Source organism: Rhizophagus irregularis, chromosome 1, assembly GCF_026210795.1.
Source record: "Rhizophagus irregularis chromosome 1, complete sequence".
In the NCBI taxonomy this organism is placed as follows: domain Eukaryota; kingdom Fungi; phylum Glomeromycota; class Glomeromycetes; order Glomerales; family Glomeraceae; genus Rhizophagus; species Rhizophagus irregularis.
Genome location: NC_089429.1, coordinates 868,646 through 892,971, shown reverse-complemented (window position 1 = coordinate 892,971; position 24,326 = coordinate 868,646). Strand labels below are relative to the sequence as shown.

At 26.1% G+C, this 24,326-nt stretch overlaps 5 protein-coding genes across 5 annotated transcripts; 3 read left to right on the top strand and 2 right to left on the bottom strand.

The window, feature by feature from the left end:
- Positions 1-4,960: 4,960 nt before the first annotated feature.
- On the top strand, positions 4,961-6,439 carry OCT59_000154 (uncharacterized protein; the record flags this gene model as incomplete). Its single annotated transcript, XM_025325942.1, has 1 exon — positions 4,961-6,439. One exon carries the CDS (start codon positions 4,961-4,963, stop codon positions 6,437-6,439), a length of 1,479 nt encoding a protein of 492 aa, XP_025178676.1.
- A 2,192-nt stretch (positions 6,440-8,631) lies between these two features.
- OCT59_000153 (uncharacterized protein) lies at positions 8,632-9,045 on the bottom strand (the record flags this gene model as incomplete). Its single annotated transcript, XM_025325943.1, has 2 exons — positions 8,632-8,810; positions 8,886-9,045. 2 exons carry the CDS (start codon positions 9,043-9,045, stop codon positions 8,632-8,634), a joined length of 339 nt encoding a protein of 112 aa, XP_025178677.1.
- Positions 9,046-13,999: 4,954 nt separating this feature from the next.
- On the top strand, positions 14,000-17,344 carry OCT59_000152 (uncharacterized protein; the record flags this gene model as incomplete). The annotated part of the gene is made up of 5 exons (XM_025330391.2): positions 14,000-14,260; positions 14,323-14,386; positions 14,466-14,650; positions 14,736-15,072; positions 15,141-17,344. 5 exons carry the CDS (start codon positions 14,000-14,002, stop codon positions 17,342-17,344), a joined length of 3,051 nt encoding a protein of 1,016 aa, XP_025177802.2.
- Positions 17,345-20,406: 3,062 nt separating this feature from the next.
- OCT59_000151 (uncharacterized protein) lies at positions 20,407-22,500 on the top strand (the record flags this gene model as incomplete). The annotated part of the gene is made up of 2 exons (XM_066138629.1): positions 20,407-20,680; positions 21,212-22,500. The coding sequence occupies 2 exons, from the start codon at positions 20,407-20,409 to the stop codon at positions 22,498-22,500; spliced, it is 1,563 nt and encodes a 520-aa protein (XP_065988108.1).
- Positions 22,501-23,309: 809 nt separating this feature from the next.
- On the bottom strand, positions 23,310-23,752 carry OCT59_000150 (uncharacterized protein; the record flags this gene model as incomplete). The annotated part of the gene is made up of 2 exons (XM_025325944.1): positions 23,310-23,609; positions 23,705-23,752. The coding sequence occupies 2 exons, from the start codon at positions 23,750-23,752 to the stop codon at positions 23,310-23,312; spliced, it is 348 nt and encodes a 115-aa protein (XP_025178681.1).
- Positions 23,753-24,326: the final 574 nt, after the last annotated feature.

Genomic DNA, 24,326 nt, shown 5'->3' with positions numbered 1-24,326 from the left:
AACCGATTTTAAGCCGGCATTACGAATTTGGCCAGAATTAAGGAAATTTTGGCCGGAATTATAATTCAAAGATTAAGCTGCACCTCAATTTATAATATATCGATCATAAAAATTTGGGTGTTACAACATGGTTGATTTAATATGTATAATTCTTGCATCGACTAATATTATTAGAATAGTACGGTGGTATTTATATTGGTTAACGTCACGAATAATCAAAATTCTTCACTTGATCTTTATAATAATTACCAGTGAAATCATTCCTATTCTTTAAAACCAAATTCTTGGCTCTTATCCTTTTGAAAATAAAATGGTCCTTTATTTTTGACAAATCAAATTCTGAATAAAATTATCTTGAAGATTGTTTTTAATAATAACAAAAAAGTATTTGAGAAATAATTTGTATTAATCACTATTAGAGAATAATTTAAATAATCAGAAAAAAATATTAGGTAAATAAAAGATAGGGATGGAGTTTACTAATTTATGAGCGAGTTAGAGTTTAAAATGTTTCCGAAATTCATACTCCAGTAGATAGCACTTTATTAGTTTATTATATTTTGTGGAAACTCGATCATAATATAGTTCAATCAAAAGATTATGAGAAATAATTAGATAGATAATTAGATGTATTTTATTTGTACCATACCATTTTTTTAAAAATAGATTTGTCAAATAGACTTTTTTATAAAAAGCATTACAGCATTTGATTCTTTACAATAGAAATAATAAAACAAGCTGATAAAAATTATTTTAAATAGTTATTCTTTTAATAATTGTTTTATATGTAACGTGTATAAAGAAATTAAAATTATTACAATTATGAATCATTTTTAATCGAATAAAAATTATGAATAATAACTAAGTTAATATAAGAAAAACTAGTTAAAGTGTGTGGACAGTGTGGTTTTTCAAGACCAAAAAATTATTATCATTCTTCTCTTCTTTATGTCAGATTTGGTATTAAAAGAATTTTTCAATGAAATACTTTGGTAAAACGGTAAGCACTAATTTGCTTTCAGGATTTTTTTTTTAATTTTTCTATTTTTTTTTCTCGACTTTTAGGATCAGCTGTGAGACGCGGTACTATGGTAAGCACCAATTTCAATTTTTTTTTTCATTTTGAAATAATATTTTTTCTAAATTTTTTCATCCTTTAGGATCGAGAACTTGCAGTTCAGACTTCAGATTGCTGCAAGCGCTGATTCTCCCATTTTGAATTTTTTATTTCTGTTATTTTTATTTTTTTTTGCTAATATTGATATTTTTTTATTATTTTTTGAAACTTTATTTATGTTGTACTAGCCATATCATTGTTGCGCCTTCATGATTATACGACAGAATTTATTTTTTCGTCCTTTCAGATTGGGAACTCATGGCACGCTTACCGCTGCGGTACTATGGTAAGCACCAATTTCAATTTTTTTTCGTTTTGAAATAATATTTTTTTTTCTATTTGATTTTTTTTACTAATTTTTTTCTTTCGCCTTTTAAGATTGAGAACTCACGGTCGGGAGATGCTCTTACCACTACGATATTACGGTAAGCACCAATTTTCAATTTTTTTAATAATTTTTTTCTATTTAATTCTTACTAATTTTTTTTTAAAAAAATTTTACTCTTACTGCTGCGGTATTGCGGTGAGCGCCAATTCACCCGTTTGAATTTTATTTTTAAAAAAAAAAAAATTTTTTATCCTTTCAATCGGGAACTCAAGGATCAGGAAATGCGTTTCAGTACTACAGCAAGCATTAATTTTCTTTTTTCGTTTCAAAATATATTTTTTTCCATTTATTCGATTTTCACGTTACGAATTTTTTTTTATTTAATTTAATTAATACTTTTTTTCATTATTTTTTTTTAACAATAAATGTATATAAAATACTGAGCGTAAACCTGAACATAATTAATTAAAGGTTCTTCCATTTCCAAAGTATAATTCAATTATTTTGCGTATTTCACTTCTAAATTACAATTTTTAAGAGAATTTAAAGCTTTTCGTTAAATCTTTATTAAACAATTAATAATTTCCTTCTTTTAGTATCATTGAGTTTCCTCAAACTTTGAATATTTCTTTTTTGATTTTTACAATCAATAAACGTTTTACGTGATATTCAATACAAAATGGCGCAAAAAAATCTAAAAACATGTAAAATAAAATGATGCTTGCTCTTGGCCAGATGTATGGTAAATTAACCTACAGCTGTTTCTCCTGAACACCACGTAGAGGTGACAAGCTTCGTTCAGGTAAAAAAAAAACCACTTACTTTAAAACTTTACAACCAGTTTATAATTAATAGGGTTAAAAAAAAAAATAGTATTTGGGTTGTTAAAAGAACAAAAATTGAGCAGAGAAGTTCGGACATATAGAATTAAAGATATATAACAACACAACTTGATCGATTTCTATACATAAACTGTGTTTTTTAGTTATGTTCTGGCCCCAGGTACTACTACTTATGCGCAAGTGCATCAAAATAACAAGAAAGATAAGAAAGTAATTAACGTAAAATCAAAAAAAAAATTATGCACAAGCGCATCAGAACAAGAAAGAAATTATTTTTGTAAAATCAAAATAAGCTTTCTCATCCCCCCATCTAATTATTTGGTTTACATATATACACAATACGTACTATGTACATACATACATATAATACGTACGTATATATACGTAATGTGGGAAAGACGACCGAGCAATAAACACAGGTTTCTCTACTCAATTTTCATTAAAAATTTGTTTAAGTACGGTTTTTAACTTTAACGGTTTTTATAATTTTTCAACGTGGAGTTGGCCGGTTCTAAAATGTGATGTGGAGTTGGTTGTACCTTACCTTTACCATACTTAGCAAAAAAAAATAAAGAAAAAGAAGAGCGAGAAGTAGTAAGAAAGGAAAGAGGGGTTAAAGAGAATAAAGAGAAACAGTGGCTATTTTATGTACTGTATTTTACTTAAATCGGGATTAGTAATGATTGATTGATTATAATAAGATATTCTTACGTCATTATACACATGAAGTCATATTTTAATATCAGTATTTTCTATTTACATACATACATTACAAATAGTTTTCTATGAAAAATGGTTTGTCATGACTTTGTTTAGAAAAGTATTGTGTGAAATAATTTAACGTAAATTAATATTTTACATTTAAAGATATAACGATTATCTTTAAAGAACCTTTACATACTAAGGATGACATAGCATTTCTTCATTTCAAATATTATTTGTAGTTAAATTGTTTGATAACTTTGATGATTAATAAATTACTACGCCATCTTGCCATTTGGTTATTTTACTTTTCACGTGATAACTTGTTGCTAAAGTGTATTGTGTATTATCAAATATTACCGTCAGGATTTCTTAGTAAATCTGATCAAATCATCAAATCGCTTAAAAGTATTTAAAACTTCTCGCTTCCTAACAGAAAAATCTTTGATTTCACTAATTGATGATTTATAAATGAAAGAAATAAAGTTTGGAAACATATATTAAAATGAGATCTTTAAGAAATAGTACATTGATCTGACAAAAACACAGCAATAGGTTATTGCTTCACACCACCAACTTCAGTTCTTTCCTAGACATCATTAAAATAGACGTGAGGTAGTATCCCATGAAAATCTGCAAGTTTTGAATCAGATTTTATCAAATTCGTCCAGATCATCAATTTTTGGAAATAATTTACATTTTTTTTGAAAAAAAAAGTAATAAGAGTTAGTGTCACTAAGTGAGCATAATGTAGAAGCTTCACTGCAGTTACAGCGGCACCTAGTCTCATGATTCATTTTCTTTGTAGTGTACCGCCAGCTTTTCCAGATGACCTTCTTTCTCTTGATGGTAACCGTTGTAAGACTATTTACCATAAATATTGTCCATTGTTGAATTTTGTTTTTAGGGCGGTGCACATATATATATATCTCAAGACATCATAGAATTCAAAAATAATCAATGAGCTGTCATTACCTGCGATATAATATTTTCCCATTTTGTATTTCAACCTCAAGCTTATAAAACGGTCTCTTCCACAATTGTGTATTATTCCACTCATTTAGATACCTACCTAACAAATTGGCCTTATAAACAACACTGAACTCTCCTTGTATATTTCTCAAATTATTATAAAAAATCCATTCTATATATATACCTTTTCTGTAATTTCTTGCTTTTAATTAAGCATCTTGTATAAATTTATCTATGATATAATTGAAATCTTGTTTAAAATGTTTAGAAATGAAGTTTTTGGTTGATTACAATAGAACATAATCCACGAACATAATATTTAACAAAAATTACTTTTTTTTTAATTGCGTTATAAATTCCCACTAACTGTATTTGATGAATTACTATTTAAAGCTTAACTTTCAAAATTATTTAAAAAGTTATTTGATTACTTATAAATATTTTTAATAATCAAATTGATCAAATAAAAAACACATCGAATTTAAAAATGAATATTATTTAAAACAAATTTTTATTTTTATGGTACAAAAAGCGGAATAAAAAAAAGTATTCTCTTATAATTATATGAGAGATTTTAAGAATCATAATTAACCAAACAATAAAATAATGGAAAAAGTGATTAAACTTTATTTTATTTTGAAAGAATGGTAAATTTAGTTTCTTTACAGGGAAATGAATGTATTTTTTTTGTTATACATGATATACATGAAAAAAACAGGTTAGTGTATTTGTAATTAAGATTACTAATCATGGTTATATAATGATTATTAATGAAGTCATTTTAACTATACTGAATAACAATAATTATAAAACTAGTGTTCTACACTATAATTGAAACATAAGATCATTTCATATGAAAGAATCACTGTGGTCAAATTTGGCACTAACTGACTGATAATTACAATTATTTACACTATCATTTTATACAAATACATATATATTCTCCTAAATTTTTTATCTTAAATTCTTTATCTTTGACTCTTTATTAAATTCAAAATAATGTTGCATATTGCTGAAGATTGTCTTCAAATTATTATTAATGAATTACAATATGATTTATCATCTTTATATTCATGCATTTTGGTGAATAGATACTGGTGTCGTATAGCTATACCAATATTATGGAAAAATCCATCTTCTCTAAAAGGATTTTCACCTTCTAAACTTTATAATATGATAATTTTCTTACTACCAAAATCTTCAAAGAAATTTCTATCTGATAATATCCCTGAATTTTCTTTAACTGAAATTCCTTATGATAAACCATTGTTTAACTATATTAGCTTTTTCACTCAAATTTCACCAGATTTAATTAGTAGTATATCACAGTCATTAGTTAATAGTAAAGGATATAATGATGAAAAATGGATTGCAGAAAAATATGAGAAGTATGTATTGGAACAAGAATTTTATGAGTTATTTATAAATAATTGTAAAGGTTTAAAACTTTTTTATTGGAATACATCACATCCTTTATTTAAATATCAAGGGGCAACTACTTGCTTTTCTCAATTATGTACATTAATAATTAATCTTATGTTTCTGACAATAGCAAATTTATTTGATATGACACAAATTTGTCAAAATATTAAACACTTGGAAGTAATTGAATGTAAAGGAAATATCATAGTAGGATTAGTTAATTTCATTGAAATTCAAAGAAATTTACAATCATTATCCATAGATTTTTTTCATGAAGAAAGATCGGATATCTTTGAATTTATTCCATTGAGTAGTATAATTATGAAGAAAGCTTCTACATTAAAAAAATTCATTATAAGACCATTTATTGGATTATTATCACCCAAAATTCTTACATCATTGATAAATTTACAACATTTAGAACTTATTAATGATATGGATTTTAATATGTTATTTGAAGGTTACACGGTGGAAGCTTGGGATGAATATTTATCAATTACTTCATTTCCAAATCTTGAATATCTAAAAATACATGATTATTATTTACCATCCTTTATTAAAGATTATATGTTGATTGAAAAATCTAATGGAAATATTTTAGAGATTAATATACTTAAAATGAAAGTTCATGATCCTATTTATACTAAAAAATTAATTATAACAATTTCTAAATGTTGTCCAAAGATTAAAAGGTTTACAATTATTAATATTGAACCTGAAAATTTTGAAGATTTAAAAGAAATCTTTTTAAATTGTACACAATTAGAAATGTTGGCTTTATTGGATAGTAAAGAACATAATGGTGACAAATTATTAGAAATTATATCAGATTATTCACCAGAAACTTTGTGTGAATATTCATTTAATTTAATATTTACAATTGAAGGCTTAGAAATTTTTTTTGAAAATTGGAAAAAAAGAAAATCACCACTCATTTTAAATATTATCAAACTCCGCTATAATGGAAGTTTTACAGAACATGATAAGATTATAAAAAAATATTTTGATGAGGGTGTAATTAAAGAATATAATTATCATGATTTTCGTTCTTTTTAGCAATATTTCTTAATTATTTTTATTCTTTTGATATTTTATACTAATATAATACTAGTGTAAAATATTTGTAAAAAAACAATATATTTGATAAGTGAAAAAAAAGATGGGTGATGTCATCACTCCTCGACATAAAAAGTACAATTAAACCATAATAGATTAAAAAAATTAGGTTAGAAAATTAGATTAGTTATCATAGGTTTACCAATTTTATATTAAAATTTTATATTAGTAAATCCATAGCCATTCATTCTTATCGTATATTTGTTTTTCAGTTTTTCACATTAATCTAAATATGATACTGCATCAAATTTCGCGAATATGACAAAACAACTGACTGTGCCAATTAGTTACTTCTGTTCCTTAATAAAAAAAAATTATTTAATAAATGAAACTTTTTTATGTAATAAACAAAACACATTTTTTTTAATATAAAATTGCATTTGATATTTTTTTTTTAAATAAAAACCCAAAATCAGTTTTTATTATTTTTTATGATTTGATAAAAAAAACTAAAATCAGTTGTTTTTATTAAAGAGAAAACGTAATTTATTCTTCTTTTATTAAAATAAAACGAGTGTTTTGTTACTATAATATAGGAAATGTTTTTTTTATTCTTTTTTTTTAATATCGTGCGTTGAATGATCACATGAACGAATCAGCTGATCAATAATAGGCCAATCATGCTTCGATTCTAAAGTAAATCTGAAGTTAAATTTACTATTCCAATTTTGAATTCATTGAAAAAAATAAAGACAAGTTACATCGAATATTTAAAAACGGAAATAAATCATTAAAAATGAAAATCATTCAAATGAAAATAATTCACAAAATAAACCTCAAGAAGATATACTGTACATCCAAATCCATCAATGTCAAATACTACTTATGTAAATAATTATGCAATATCAGAAGCAACTTTTCCCGGGTATCAGAAAGAAGAATTTGACCTATTACAATATTAAAAAATATAGAGTAATTTTATAATAACAATTTAGGTCAAATTTCCAGATTTAAATGAACCCAAGAATCCCTTACAAAAGTAGCAGTGCATTACCGGTTAACAAACATATGTACTATCTATCATCTGCAGTTCATAATAAGAAACTACGATTACTTTATTTTATAGACAGTTTATTTTATCATTTTCATTGTAATTCTCTTTGAAATGTTAAAATATATATTAAATATTATAGTTTATTAGAAAAAATTATTAGACAGAGATATTTTTAATTATTAATTGAACAACAAAATATTTTTTTTACCCGTTGCATGCAATAAATATATTAATTACATTGCATAATCTTTTAAATTAAAAAGTAAGTTGCGGATTTCATTTGTTATTTTCAGTTATTATATATGAAAATATTATGTAAAAAAAGCTTTTAAATAAATATGTTTTTAACAATCCTTTTTATTTAAAAAAAAATGAACATCACATCGATATTTGTAGATTTCATTATATTCTTTCAATATTTCCCATTTTTTAATTTTTCATACCCAAATTATTGTTCCAAATTTAGAAACTGGTATCACCTTTATTCTTATTTCGGAAACTGGTGCAATTGTCAATTTATACTATAAAAGAAATTTTGGTATAATGGCATAATAGGATTTTATGAAAGATCCTGCTGAAAAATTGGTTTTTTGTATAGCCAATCTTAATTCAAATAAAAAACGAATGAAACAATTTGATTGTAAAGAGCCAATTAATTATACATATTAATCAAAAATTACTTTATCATGTTCATCTTCAAAACATGTAAGAAAAATGATGAATAATATTGATAATACATAAAAGAAACGAGTTAGGTCACACACAATGCTTTTGTGATAATTGTAAAAAGAAATGTTTTAATATATATAAAAGGTAAAACTCATCAAAAAGGTTTGCAATTAACAAAAGATTTTTTGTGAAATAATAATGAAATGTAAAAAAAAAAATATTATAATAAGGCTTGAAATTCATAATAAAAAACATCAGTGGATACAATAAGCTTGTATTTTTTAATAATTTTATTCTAGATTCTCAATAAAGGATATCAACTTTATAATTGAAAAGACGTCATTGACAATAAAATTCATACGACTACTACAATTACCGCCTTATCCTACTATCACATACATTAATATTTAATGGTGTAATATTTGATGGTATCAAATATTAAACTATCTGTTAATATTTAAACCATTATTTATATCCAAAGATCCTTTCTTGATTCTAAATTTGTTTCATAATTTTCTGATGAAAAAGAATTTTTTTTTGTCTTCATTAAGTTATTATAAATGGTAATTTCAGAAGAAATGATTGCTTTAAGTGTCACAACAACTTCTTGCATATTTAGACGTTCATTCGGTTCATAATTCCAACATGCTAATCAATTAGTAAATAAAATTAATATCAATAATAATGCTCATAAAAAAATATTAATAAGGTTATTAATGTTACCTGTATATATTTTACCATATTTAACAGGAGTTCCATCAACAATTTTTTCTCTTTTACCATTTAATATAAATAACATTAAACTTGGACCATAATTAATTTCAACAAAAAGGTCTGCATCCACTTGAAATTTGCCAAAATAAAACTTCAATGCTGTATACATCAGATTTTTTATTTAATTTATAATTTTCTTTGTCATCGAAACTTTTGGGTCCATATCGATATAGGGTAATACACCAAGTGCTTTTGATATGTCACTTGATGCTTCGACAATTTTATTTTGATAAACAAAAATCTGCTAATTTAATATTTTTCTGATGTATATATAAGTATATGTATATTATTTCCATGCTTCAATTATTATGCTGTATTTTTTTTTAAAATAAATGATATTAGAATGAATAAAATATATAAAAAATATATAGTATTACCAGGTCACAATGAATAATATCATTATCTGCAAAAATTCTACAGAGCTGGCCAATTGCAATGCTAAGTGGGATCTATCATTCCAGTTCGAAACATTAAAATGGTTGCTTAAATAAGTAAGCATTTAACGTACCACTACTATCAGCGTATTCTAAGACTAAAGAATATTTTTAAATTTCGCCTAATTAAATCAATTTTATCTTAAAATAATTACTTATTATTAAGATAAATTGATTATTATGTTAAATATGTTTTCAATACTTACTGATATATTCTATCTTTGTGATTTCACAAAATCGTATGATATTTTCATGAATATTTCAGTGTAACTTTAACTGTGTTGTATACTTGTATTGTATTAATTAAATTTCTCCGATTGAGTGACAGATATGTCCCTTAATTAAAAAAAATTATAGTTATTAATTAAAATATGAAGATGTGGTCTGAACCGTCCCAGACCAAATTTTTAATTAAAGTTGCAATTTTATGCGATATTATTTATGATTCTAAAAAATATTAAACAACGTTGAAAATTGCAGTCCATATTTAGAGATAATTCTGGCTCAAATTAACTAAAATCTGATCTACATAATATAAACTGAAATGTTTTTTAAAGTATCACCTGAAGTGATCGACAGTTACTGTACCTCCATGCACATAGTGCCTCGACCCGTATCCGGATCAATCCGGATTGATCCGGATTTTTTTTTTTCGGATATCCGGATTTCTACGGTTTTCATCCGGATTATAAACCGGATGAAAAATATCCGGTTTGACCCGGAATCCGGATGAAATTTTTTTTTTTTTTTTTAATAATAATAATTTTGCTGATCCATAACGTTCTATATCTAAATGATATTATGGATAATTTTTTTTATTAAAATTTATTAGTTATATTAAACTTTTTAATACAGTAAGTTTAAGAAGATTTTTCAATTATAATTTATTTATTGAAGTTTGTATCAGATTTATTTATTTAAATTTATACATTAACAAATAACAAATAATTGTAGATAAAAATTATTATTTATTTACCATTCCTCAAATTCACATTCAGATAAATATTCTTCTGAATTACTCTTTTCCACATCTAAATCTGGAGGAAACACATTAATATGATCCATTGTTTGCATATTACGCTTTAAAAATATCATTTTTCCCAATAGGCCAGGGTCCAATGAATTTCTTTTTGATGTAATATGATTTCCTGCATCAGAGAAAAGTCGCTCAGAAGCTACAGAGGTAGCAGGAATACCTAAGTACTTTTGTGCAATTAAAGAGAGAATTGGAAAAATTTCACGTTTTACTCTCCACCAATCTAATGGATTTTTATTTTCCCTTGCAATTGGCATAAGAAGATAGCTTGTAATTTCATCCTCCATTGATGATGTAGGGATTTCTGTTCTTTGAAATACTTCTTTTGCTTTTTGTTCACGTCTTGCTTTATGGTCACGTAAAGATCTACTTGGAGTTGAACTTCCAGCAATTAAACTTTCAGCAGAAGTAACAGTTGTAGGTGATGATGGAATACTTTGCTGACTTATATCCCATTTTAATTGGTCATATCGTGTTCTTAAAGTAGAATGAAATTTTCTCTTTATACTATCATCAGAAATAAAATCAAGATTCTTATATCTTGGGTCTAAAAGTGCTGCCATAATACCAAACTCGTTTGGTATTTTCCAATAGTATCTCAAACTTCTGTAAATATTTTTCTTTACATTTTCTAAAGTTTCTCTAATATTATCATAATTAGTTTGCTGGTTAGTTGAATTTTCTTCTTCTAAATCATTAAAACTATCATCAGGTTCTTCTTCATATAAATTACCAGATGGATTTAAAGAATTTGTAAGTCTTGTAATAATAGGAACCACTTGACTTAATGTAACATAAGTATTTCCAGACAAATCTCGTGTAGCTTTTTCAAATGGTGACAAAATATTACATAATTCATCTAGTAATTCCCATTCATTATCACTCAACATAATTTTTTTCAATTTGATACTATCAGCTTTTTCTTCACGTATTAAAGAACAAGATAAATTTACATTAAGCTGAAGAATAGCACATTGAAGGAAAATAAGACGATCCCATGCTAAATAAGTTGAATTCCATCTTAAATAATTGAAATAAAATTAAATATATTAGCATTATATTGTAATTTGTAAACAAAATTAAAGATTTAAAATTTTTATTTACCTAGTGGGAATATCTTGTATTAAATGTAATTGCTCCTCATAACCATTATCTTTTTGTATTTTAACTAATCGTTCAATCTGTTTTTGAGTTGAAAAAAAATTAATTAACTGTCTTGCACGTATTGCTAAATCTTCCACAAGTTTTAAACCCTTTCCAATAGCTAATTGTAAAGTATGTGCTGCACAGGAAAACCTTTCAATTGGTGCTAATTCACGAATAGCAGCTACTACATTAGCACCATTGTCAGTTGTAATTGATACTATAAGGTTTTCAATTTCCCATTTTTGGATAATCATTTTAATAGTTTGTGCAATTTTATCTGCAGTATGTGGTGCTGGAAAATAGGATATTTCAAGTAAAATATCTGTTATTTCAAAATTTTGATTAATCCAAGTTGCTGTTAAACCTAAATAACCATGTTTTGACCTAGAAGACCACAAATCAGTGGTCAAAGAAATGGATTGGGCAGATTTTAAAAATTGCTTTAATTTGTTTCTATTATATCCATAACTTTGAGCAATCATCATTCTAATTTTCCTCTCTCCAGGAACTATAAATTCTGGATCTATGATATGCATATGTTCAATATAGGCTTTGTGAATTACAGTTGAAAGGGGTTGTGTTGTCAATAGAATCCATCGTAATGTAGATTCTTCCTTTTCTTTTTGTCCAATATTATCAATAGATTGTATAGGCTTTGATTTAATTTCAGCAGCAGGTAAATTTTCTGCTGCTGTAGGTGGTATAATTCCATGTTTAATAATATGACTACTAAGGTTTCCTGTAGATCCATCATATTTATAATTCTTTGTACATTTATCTCCATTTTCCATTACAAATTGACAATATGCACGTATTTCACCTTTATTATTATAATCTTTAATAAAATATTTCCATACCCAACTACTTACTTTTGTTTGTAATTTAGCTGATATTTGAACTGTTGAGTCAGGTATACTAATTACATTTATTTGTTCTATTTCACTTGTAGCTACTGGTAATTCTGGTATTTGGACCATTTCATTAGTAATTTCTTCACTAAAGTCATCATCACTTGAAGGTAGAATATAACTACTATCATCTGCCATATTTAATAAATTATTTTTAAATATTAAATTTAATTTCAAAGTGAAATTATGTAAAAATTATCAAGGTGAAATTACAGCATTTATATAGTGTTTTTTTAAGTAAGGTTATGGCTTTTTATTATAAATTTATAAAATTAAGATTTTATCAAAAAAAGCCATAAAATGATTTTAATATTTATCAAAAAAAAAAGCCTATATATTTATCAAAAAGCTATAATTCTATTAAAAAAGCCATAATTTTATTAAAAAAGCTATATATTTTATCAAAAAAGCCATAAAATGATCTTTGATATTTATCAAAAAAAACTAGTATCATAATTTTATTAAAAAAACTATATCTCATCATAAACAAGTATAAATTTTATCAAAAAAAAAGCCATAAAATGATCTTAATGTTTATCAAAAAGAACTATAATTTTATCAAAAAGCCATGATTTTATTAATAAAGTTATATATTTTATTAAAAGAATCCATAAAACAAGCATTATTTTATCAACAAAAGTCATAATGTGATCTTAATTTTTATCAAAAAAAAAGCCATAATATGATCTTAATTTTTATCAAGAAAACTATCATGATTTTATCAAAAAAAGCCACAATTTTATTAAAAAAACCATATATTTATTAAAAGAAGTCATAAAACAAACTTAATTTTATCAAAAAAAAGCCATAATGTAATCTTAATTTTTATCAAAAAAAGCCACAAAATGATTTTAATTTTTATCAAAATAAAAAGCCATATTTTTATCAAAAAAGCCATATATAATCCTATTAAAAAAAGTTGTGATCTCATCTATAAAACCACAAGTCCTACTCATAAAAGCCACAAATGACACAAAGCTTATATAAAATTTATTAAAAGCCACAAATTTATTAAATAATGCTATAAACTTAAAAATAATTTTATTAATAAATTTTATAAAGCTTATTAACAAAAACATAAATGCTATGAAATTGTTGTATAAACATAAAGAAATGTTAAAATAAAAATGAAATAATTAAATTGCTGCTATCATAATTTAATTATAATTAATATCTATTTCTTAAATTATTTTTAGTATATTTTTGCATCAGATTTCAGTAATTATTATTTGGTAATTTTTGACAATAAATATTTTGAAGTATTATGCGAAAATTGTTTAACTTTAGTTCGCAGTCAAAAAAAAATTATATGTAAATCCAATCCGGATTCCGGTTTCTATCCGGATTATCTGATCCGGATTCAAAATCCGGGTCAATCCGGATGTAATCCGGATTTTTTTTTTGTGTAATCCGGATGACGGTTTTCATCCGGGTCGAGGCACTACATGCACAATTACGTTTTGGTAATACCACTCCTTATAATAAATTGCATGAAAAAAAAAAATATTATCTTCGTCAATAAAATTAAGAAGCCCAATAATGTCTAATAACACTGAGTCTAATATACCCGTAAATTTTACTGAAAATTCAAATAATGAGTGGATTAATTGGATTGAAGAAGCCATTGCAAAAGATTACTTTAAATATTATGAACTCAATCATTTTAGTAATTTTCAAGAAATTGGGTTCGGAGGATTTGGGAAAGTTTACCGTGCGAACTGGAAAAGTTCTCCTAATTATTTGGCATTAAAATCTTTTTTCAATTTTAACAACGTCACAATTAAAGAAATAGTTAAAGAGGTAATAATAAAATAATTATTACCTTATAATTTATATAACTTCTAATTTAAAATTCTGTTTAGCTTAAAATCCAACGGGAAGTGGATTTCCATGAGAATATTATTCGTTTCTGTGGTATTGCAACAGGTACAATATACTTTCTTTTCATGCATAATTTGATTGTAAAATATAAATTTATTGTTTTATTTATTTTTTTTTTACAAAGAAAATCAGGTTGATAATTCAAAAAAATATTGGTTAGTAATGGAATATGCAAATGGAGGTACTCTTCGAGAATATTTGAAGGAACATTTTGATAATCTTACTTGGAATAATAAGTTTAATATGGCATTTCAGTTGGCTTGTGCTATATTATGCTTACACGATGAAGGAATTATTCACCGTGATTTGGTAATTCATTTGTTTACATTTTGTTATTTCATGTTTGTTGTTGAATTGTAATTAATAAATTTATTGTATTTAATAATATTAATAGCATTCCAAAAATGTATTAGTTCATCAAAATATAGTTAAATTAGCAGATTTTGGTTTATCAAAAAGAATTGAAGAATCATCCAACCTTTCTTCAACGAAATTATTTGGAGTAATTCCTTATATTGACCCAAAAAGTTTCAGTAATCAAGATTATAAATTAAATAAAAAAAGTGATATTTATAGTATTGGAGTACTTTTATGGGAGATATCTAGTAGCAATCCTCCTTTTTATACTGAAGGTAAACCATATGACGTTTGTTTAGCTATTAATATATCACAAGGCCTTAGAGAGACACCCATTCCTGATACACCCGAAGATTATGTGAATATTTATACTGGTAAATATAATTAATAATTAATTTTATGTTTATATTAATGTTAAATTAATTCTATCTATTTTTTTTAGATTGTTGGAATAATGAACCAGATAATCGTCCAACTATCAATCAGGTGGTTTTTAAATTAAATGCAATTATTCTGAAGAATAATAATAACATGATTATAAAAGATTTTCGGGCAAATGATTCTTATACAAACCAATTATCCAGTAAACAACAACTCGATTTGAATGCTTTTGAAGATCCTATAAATAATTCATCACATGGGGAATTATCCAAATTTATTCAAGAATTTAACAAGATGAATACTAAAGAAATAGATTCTTCAATATCATCAAATAATAATTTTAAGGTGATGGTTGATGAAATTGTTGAACTTTCTGATAAGGCAGGCGTAGAATATGAAGAATTAGAAAGACTATGTATTTATAATTATCTTAATAATCATAATATGACTTCACAGGAAATTTATATTTGGTTATTAAATAATCAAAATCATTCAAATTCTATTGTTTTACTTGGAGATTTTAATTATTTAGGAATTGAAATTAATATTGATAAAAAAAAGGCATTTGAATTATATCAGATAGCTGCAAATTCAGGAAATATTATAGCACAATATAACCTTGGTTGCTGTTATATACATGGGAATGGTGTTTATAAAGATGATGATAAAGCTTTTGAATTATTTAAAAAATTAGCTGAAAGAGAATATTCAAATGGAATAAGTAATTTAGGTTATTGTTATAAAAAAGGAATTGGAACTGATATTGATAAAAAAAAGGCATTTGAATTATATCAAAAATCAGCAGATTTAGGAAATGCAACTGGAATAAGTAATTTAGGTGATTGTTATAAAAAAGGAATTGGAACTGATATTGATGAAAAAAAGGCATTTGAATTATATCAAAAATCAGCAGATTTAGGAAATACAAGTGGAATGAATAATTTAGGTAATTGTTATAAAAAAGGAATTGGAACTTATATTGATGAAAAAAAGGCATTTGAATTATATCAAAAGTCAGCAGATTTAGGAAATGCAGGTGGAATAAATCATTTAGGTGGTTGTTATAAAAAAGGAATTGGAACTGATATTGATGAAAAAAAGGCATTTGAATTATATCAAAAGTCAGCAGATTTAAGAAATGCAGGTGGAATAAATCATTTAGGTGGTTGTTATAAAAAAGGAATTGGAACTGATATTGATGTAAAAAAGGCATTTGAATTATACCAAAAATCAGCAGATTTAGAAAATGCAACTGGAATAAGTAATTTAGGTGATTGTTATGAAAAAGGAATTGGAACTGATATTGATGAAAAAAAGGCATTTGAATTATTTCAAAAATCAGCAGATTTAGGAAATGCAGGTGGAATAAATCATTTAGGTAATTGTTATAAAAAAGGAATTGGAACTGATATTGATGTAAAAAAGGCATTTGAATTATATCAAAAATCAGCAGATTTAGGAAATGCATATGGAATGAATAATTTAGGTAATTGTTATGAAAAAGGAATTGGAACTGATATTGATGAAAAAAAGGCATTTGAATTATTTCAAAAATCAGCAGATTTAGGAAATGCAGGTGGAATAAATCATTTAGGTAATTGTTATAAAAAAGGAATTGGAACTGATATTGATGTAAAAAAGGCATTTGAATTATATCAAAAATCAGCAGATTTAGGAAATGCATATGGAATGAATAATTTAGGTAATTGTTATGAAAAAGGAATTGGAACTGATATTGATGAAAAAAAGGCATTTGAATTATTTCAAAAATCAGCAGATTTAGGAAATGCAGGTGGAATAAATCATTTAGGTAATTGTTATAAAAAAGGAATTGGAACTGATATTGATGAAAAAAAGGCATTTGAATTATACCAAAAATCAGCAGATTTAGGAAATGCAGGTGGAATAAATAATTTAGGTAATTGTTATAAAAAAGGAATTGGAACTAATATTGATGTAAAAAAGGCATTTGAATTATATCAAAAATCAGCAGATTTAGGAAATGCATATGGAATGAATAATTTAGGTAATTGTTATAAAAAAGGAATTGAAACTGAAATTGATGAAAAAAAGGCATTTGAATTATTTCAAAAATCAGCAGATTTAGGAAATATTAGTATAGCTCAATATAATCTTGCTTTTATGTATGAGAATGGAGAAGTGATTGTTAAAGATATAAATCAAGCAATTTACTGGTATAAACAATCTGCATTGCAAGGAAATCAAAATGCTCAAAATAGATTAGAACAAATTCATGCAAAGTAAATTGAGAATATTTTTGCTTAAATGTTTAAATAAAATAAATAAGCAAAATACTGTTATAGATATAAAATTTATTTCATTTATTTCATTTGTTTTTTTTATAAGTATTGTATATCAAAGTAATAGCATTGTTTGCCGATATTGGTCATTAATAGCTTTAAAAGATTTATTTAAAATAGATTCATAAGAAATAAACAAATAATATTTTTTGTTGATAACTGCTAGTAAATATACACATTTTTTATGTTTATTTACTAATTGTTAAGTGCAGTGTTTAAAATATAATCATGTTGTCGAAAAGATCCAAATTTTTTGGAATTCCAACTTCTAAAAGTAAAAAAATTCGGCATTGAGAATTACTCTTTTAGACTAAATTCGTGATTTGTGCTATATACTTTTCCGAAAGAATTAAAACTTTAAAATCTGTAACAAAAGATAAATTTTTTAGATAATAATACGTGCATTACTAACAAATACTGTAACGTAAAAATGAACATTATGGGGCTTTATGGAGTATTTTCGTTATCGTTATCGTTATGTTATTATCACAAGTTCAATTTTTTTACTAGAATCTTCTGGTTAAAATGTAAATCTCAGGGTAAGTCATCTAAGTCATCCCAAAGAATTCAGAAAGTTCTTTTGAAAAAAATATGATTATGAGTAAAATTTATAATTAACGTAGTATTTAAATCACTTTCTAAACTTTGATGAACTTTATAAAATTTATATTTCACTTAGCAGATGTTTTTACATTTTCATTCCTTTATTCCGCATTTTATTAATTTTGTTATATTAAACCAAATTATGGACTTAAAAATTTTTTTTAAAAGAAACATTTAAAATTGCAAAAAAATTTTTCATTTAAAAGGATGATCAAACTTTCAGTATTATTAAAATAGTTGCGTTCCACAGTTACAGTTATGATATCATCCATTGACTGATCATATCGTATTGGTTTTATACGAAACATGTTATATATATAAAATATTTATAATATTTATACAAGTTTATATTTGAATGATTTATAAATGTATTAAGTTAGTTCTCTCTACAAATGTTAAAAATGTTGATCATTTTCATCTATGATGAAATAATGAATTGAAACTTTATTTATTTGACATTATTATAATTGATATTATAATTTTAAGCATGTAAGTATGCAAAAATTTGTTATCTAATTGTCTAATGCAAAATTGCCATTATTTTTATCAAAAAAGTTTCTAAAGCTTGATATAGTTAAATTATTTATTAATACTTGTTTCAACTCTAACTTAATTTTTTTATTCGGAGTTGAAACTTTAACTTTCTAAATGCTTATATTAATTTTTTTTTGTAACATTTTTCCTTACTTTGATTGTCTTATTCAATTCTATCATCAGATTATAGCATCAATAGTTAATAATTTACTAATTTCTAGCACGATTAACATCATGCCCGCTCGTACTTGTAAATTATTAATCGTACCATACATTTATATTATATCATGCCGTAATACTTTACTATATTTCCTAAACTTTTTTTTGATTCCCTCATATCACGTTCTATGTTTTATAAAGAAAAAAAATCCTAATTAAAAATGAAACAACTGGTAGTCTATTTGATTTTATTGTGATTGTACAAGAATGTTGTTTCTGGAATCATGCGTTAAATCTTTTAAGAAAAATAATTCCGAATGCTATTTTAATAAATATCTAGTAGATATTACGTTCAATAATTTGGCTATACAATGCTAATTAATCACAAAATAAATGTTTGGATAATGACGTAACAAACTGAATGTAATAAAGTTTTTTTCTTTTTAATAAATCCTTATTTGATAGATAAATATTGATTAAAACAACAAAATATAAAAATAATTTAAGAATTAAATTTTTATTATTATTTAATGAAAATAATTTGAAATTTATGATACTTTGAGGTTAAGACTATAGTTGATACTTTGGAGGGAATAGTAACTAAAAAAAAAATCTCTGAATTCTTATGATTTATCGCAGGCGCAGTAAATTATAAATCAAAAAGGTGTAAGCCTAGAATAATTTAAATGAAATTGACAGGACCCCGAAATATATATGTAGAGGTCAGGTCCAGAAGTGGTCCAAAATACGCATTCTTTCAGGGCCGGAATTACGATAATTTCAGCCATTATCTAAATTAGGAAATATTATTTTGGCTGGAATTATCCATAAAAGGAATGATCTACATGATTTTTTGACTCATTATACGCAAACTCTGACCTGACCCTTTTATGTATATTTCGGGGTCCTAAATTGACGAAGACATATTTCACTCAATAGATTGTTTCCAGAAAACTGTTATGAGAAATTGATTGATTATTTCCAGGATAATCATTATGAGGAATCAATGGATTATTTCCAGAATAATCATTATAAAGTGTCAATATATAACTAATTACAATATTTTAAGTACTAGCGATGTATTCGCATTTCAGATTGCTAACATCTCTAATAGTAGGTTACGGTACATTTCGCCGAAAGCCATTTCGCCGAAAGGACGTTTCGCCGAAAAATAGGGCCAACATTATGCAGAATTATAAATAACTCAGGCCAGAGATTATTTTTCGGCGAAATGGCTTTCGGCGAAATGTCCTAATACCCTAATGGTTATAGTATTATAGTTCATAACGTATAATACTCCGATTTCTACATAAAATTATTCGTTCTCATTTTCAAATAAGCTTATTAATATTTTTTTCTTAAGCTTAAATAATAGCTTGTTAAAAATTGGTGAAATATAATGAAGATAAATAATAAGGCTAAATTGTATAACTAGGAAATGGGAGGCGATTTTATTGGCTGAGGATCACGTGGGTGAACCGTGACCACAAATTTTTTGATATCGTCCTCCAGACAATAAAATATACTGTAATTGGTTAAAAAAAAAAACTCTTTCCCCTTTTTTTTTATTTTGTTAGTTTTCCGCAGTATTTTGCGCTTGGTTATTTTTCTATAGTTTTTCACGAAAACTTTAAGGGGAAAAAGGCCCTGTTGGGCGTCTTGGTTCTCATACAAGGTTTTATTCTTATCTTATCCCAATATTAAGGGACTATGTCATCTTCAAACAACAAAAATACCAACTTTTCCTTGGCCTCATATGAACCTTTGGAACCTTATCCGCAGTTGGATGTACACTTCGATAACAGAAGAAACATTCCTGAAGGCGGACTTTCTAAAGATAAAGTTTTAAGGATGAATATTAAACCACAGGATAACGCACTTCCGACTATCATAGTCAAAGCTCCTTTACCCTCACCAATACTTTCGACCTTCTCTTTTTTGGTCTCTTTCAAAAAATTTCATGTGACTGCTGCGTCCAAAGCAGGTTATAATAAGATCTATGAATGTAGGCGTTCAAAAAGTTTCTTTTTTGAGGTTGTCGATCAAATACCAGACACCAATGAAATTCACCTTAAAATATACATAAACGATCATCATATGTTATCAACCCCAATTCGGTATTATTCCACAAGCAAATTACCTAATCATCGATTTCAAATATCGAAATGCCTCACGCACTTTTTTTTACATCAACGAGTCATTCCTCGGCGTATTCAGAACAAATTTTTTAACATGATACGACTCAAGTTGTTAGATAGAATCAATCTGATAGCATTACGTGAAGGAAAAATCACGTGCAGCAACAATATTACCAAAACTTTTTTCAACTTCTCTTATAAACGATACAGATTTCACTTTGGTATCTATGTAGCTTGTAATCACCTACCTACAAAAAAGTTTCCTCATCAAAAAACAACACCATGCCATATACCGTGCCCTTTTGTTAAAAATTTTAATCGACACGCTTGCATCCAACACCATTCGGCTATCACTCAAGAAAAAAACACACTCTCAGAGGATAAGGCAACATCAGCACCTGAGATCAATATTATTCATCACAAAAGTTTTCACGCCAACATTATTTACGAGAAATATAACAATAACTCAAGGCAAAAGATTTTTTCGAATCGATTGGGCATCTCTTATACAACGCGTTATGAAGCACACAACCTTGACTCAATTTTACCCCCTAACAAGGCTACTGGTCCTATGTATACCAAGATTTATGAGAACTTTTCTTGCATTTTAAGTTCTAATTTACGTACTGCTGCACGGCAAAAAGCTCATTTTGACCGATCTTGTCAACGTATTTTCAATGGTAATAAACCTAAATCTAGGATGGCCCTTAAACTCTGCCACAAGATTAAACTTGCGAATCAAAGGAAGTTCCTTTTTCATCTGTATCAAAAGATTTATACACGGATCCTTCATCTCCCAACCGTTCCCTTATTCCGTTTTCCATACGATCGGAACTGCGCTCTTTTACATCTTTCTGAAGATAGGATTCTTCCTCCTCACATTACTCCTGCATCACGCAGTGTCATCAAGATTCAGAATTCAGATGAAGAGGATGACTCTTCAGCCAACAATGGCAGGGATGATACATCAGAAAACTCTTATAGGGATTGGTATATCGCAAATCTTATTGACGAACATTATGGTAAAGGTGCATCAGAATACATAGATGCCGTACTTTTATTACAAGACTCTACAATTCAGCTATCCTTGAGAGACGCATATATGCTAGGTTTAGATGAAGATCGCATCAGTGAGATCAGAGTTCGTGATCGTCTTAATGAAAGGTTAAATGTCATTAAAGACATTAAGGATCATAATACCTCCGCCAAACATTACCTTAGACGTATTAATGCTATAAAGTTTTTTACTCGTATGAATGATAATTTTGATGACCGTATGGCCAGTATTCGCAATTTTGCGTATGGAGCATCTACGAAGAAAAGCAACGACAAACGAACAGTCGCTTCAAGACATCTCAACAATTTGATAACAGATTTTGGACAACAATACAGGGATGAACACTACCCTTTAAAACCGTACTGCGCTATTATTCGCCCAAATGATATTCAATACGTAAAAGATGATCTCAGTGATACCTCCGATGACACGAAAATAATAGAATGTCGCCCAAAAAAGCATCGCGCCAGACATAATCACTATAATTATTATGGAGATCTTACACCTTTAACAAAAAAAATTTGTACTTTCGATTGTAGGGATACTAAAGAAGAAGACTTCTTACCCGCTAATATAGACCTAATTTTTAAATTTCGTATTTTGAAATAGTTTAGTTTCTATATTTTGTAATTCATTTTTTGAATTTTTTTGGTTCGTATTAAAATAGATATTAACAATTACAAACAGTGTGAATCATTCCACCTATGACAGTATTTACAGGTGGTGACCTTGATGGTTGAAAGAAAAATACGGGTTAATTAGTTCACTTTTTAATTGTGGTTCCTGTTCTTCTTTCGGTAGTGGAGGAGGATCAGGCTGGTTCCAACATTTTTAAAGAAGTTTGGGTCCGCCCTGGTGATAGATGATAGCTAGAAGTAGGATAACTCACGTGTGGTATATGTCCTGTTTAATAGTCTGTCCGGCTTCACATAAAATAAATAAATAAAATACTGTAATTGGTTAGGTAAAATTTTAAATATTATATCAGATAAAGATAAAGATATTGAATAGCAAAGGTCTGATAGCTCTTTAGGTACCAGATCAAGTTATGCATTTTTTATTAAAATAGAATTATCTATTTTTGATCAGTAGATTTTGAATTACTCTGCATGAATTATATTATATCAAAATTTAAAAACGTTACGCAACACATTTTCTTATTAAAAATAATTTCATAGCGATATTGGCGAAAGTTTTGTTTATAATAAGATTTAAATATACAAAAAATACTCGCGTAACTATATATAAAGCTAAATTTGCCTAATTATAAAATATAATAATTTGTTCTCTATAAAATTAATTTCCCAATTCCCGGAATACATGTTAATAATTAATATCAAGTTATAATGTTTCAATATGATAATATTAGCAAATTCATACAATATATTGAAAAATAAAAAAATTATTTCTCCTTTATTTCAAGATCCCATAATTTGTTGTCTTAATTTCATTATAATACTTTCCACTTGTTCAATTTCACCTCTTAAACTTATATTTGAATCTTGTAATTCTTTTACCTCTTTCTTTTTTTTTTGTCTTAATCTTGCAGCAGCCTTTCTGTTAAGCATTTTTTTCCTTTCGTTTTGTAATATTTTTTTATCGATATTATTAGAAAATATTGATGAACGTGATGAAGAAGAGGAAGAAATCTTGCAAAATGATTGATTTTGTTGAATATCTTTAGAAGAAGAATTTTTGGTAGAAATTACTGATGTTTGCTAACGTAAAAAAATCAAAATTTATAAGTAATAATTCACTTGTATAATAAAAACATTTAAATAAGATGATAATAATACTATTTAATAAAATTTACCAAGATTGGATTATCTTCTAATATTTCATAACTTTCTTTCTTTTCCATGTTTCACGAATTTTTTGCTTTTTTTTTTTTAAAAAAAAAAAAAGAGCAAGAATTTTTCGTAAAAGTAATGGAATGGAATGATTTATGATTTTTTTCGCATGAGTAATTAATCATTAATCACGTGAGATGATCAAAATTTTACGTCACTAGTCAAATGATGAAAACTTCGAACTCGCGAAAAAAAATCAAATAATATAATACTTGGCTATTTCCAAATTATCATTACGTCTTGGGATTGTATAAATAATTAAAACTTTAAATACCCAAACTCATAAACTGAGGTCCTTTTCTGCAGTGTTTTATTTATTATATAGACTATAACTACCTTTGCTCACTTAACATAGAAAGAAATTGCAGCGAAAAATAATCAAATATTAAAACTGATTATATATCGAGTTTTATTTATATCATTATTATTAATCCAATGATTCATATAGAGTTAATTATAAATATTCACCTACTTCATTACTCACAAACGATAAAGATAAAATGCAGTTTTAGCAATTAATAGATTTATTTATTTACCTCATTTTTTTTCCATTTATGTTAAGTTTCAATTAAAAAAATTGCCATA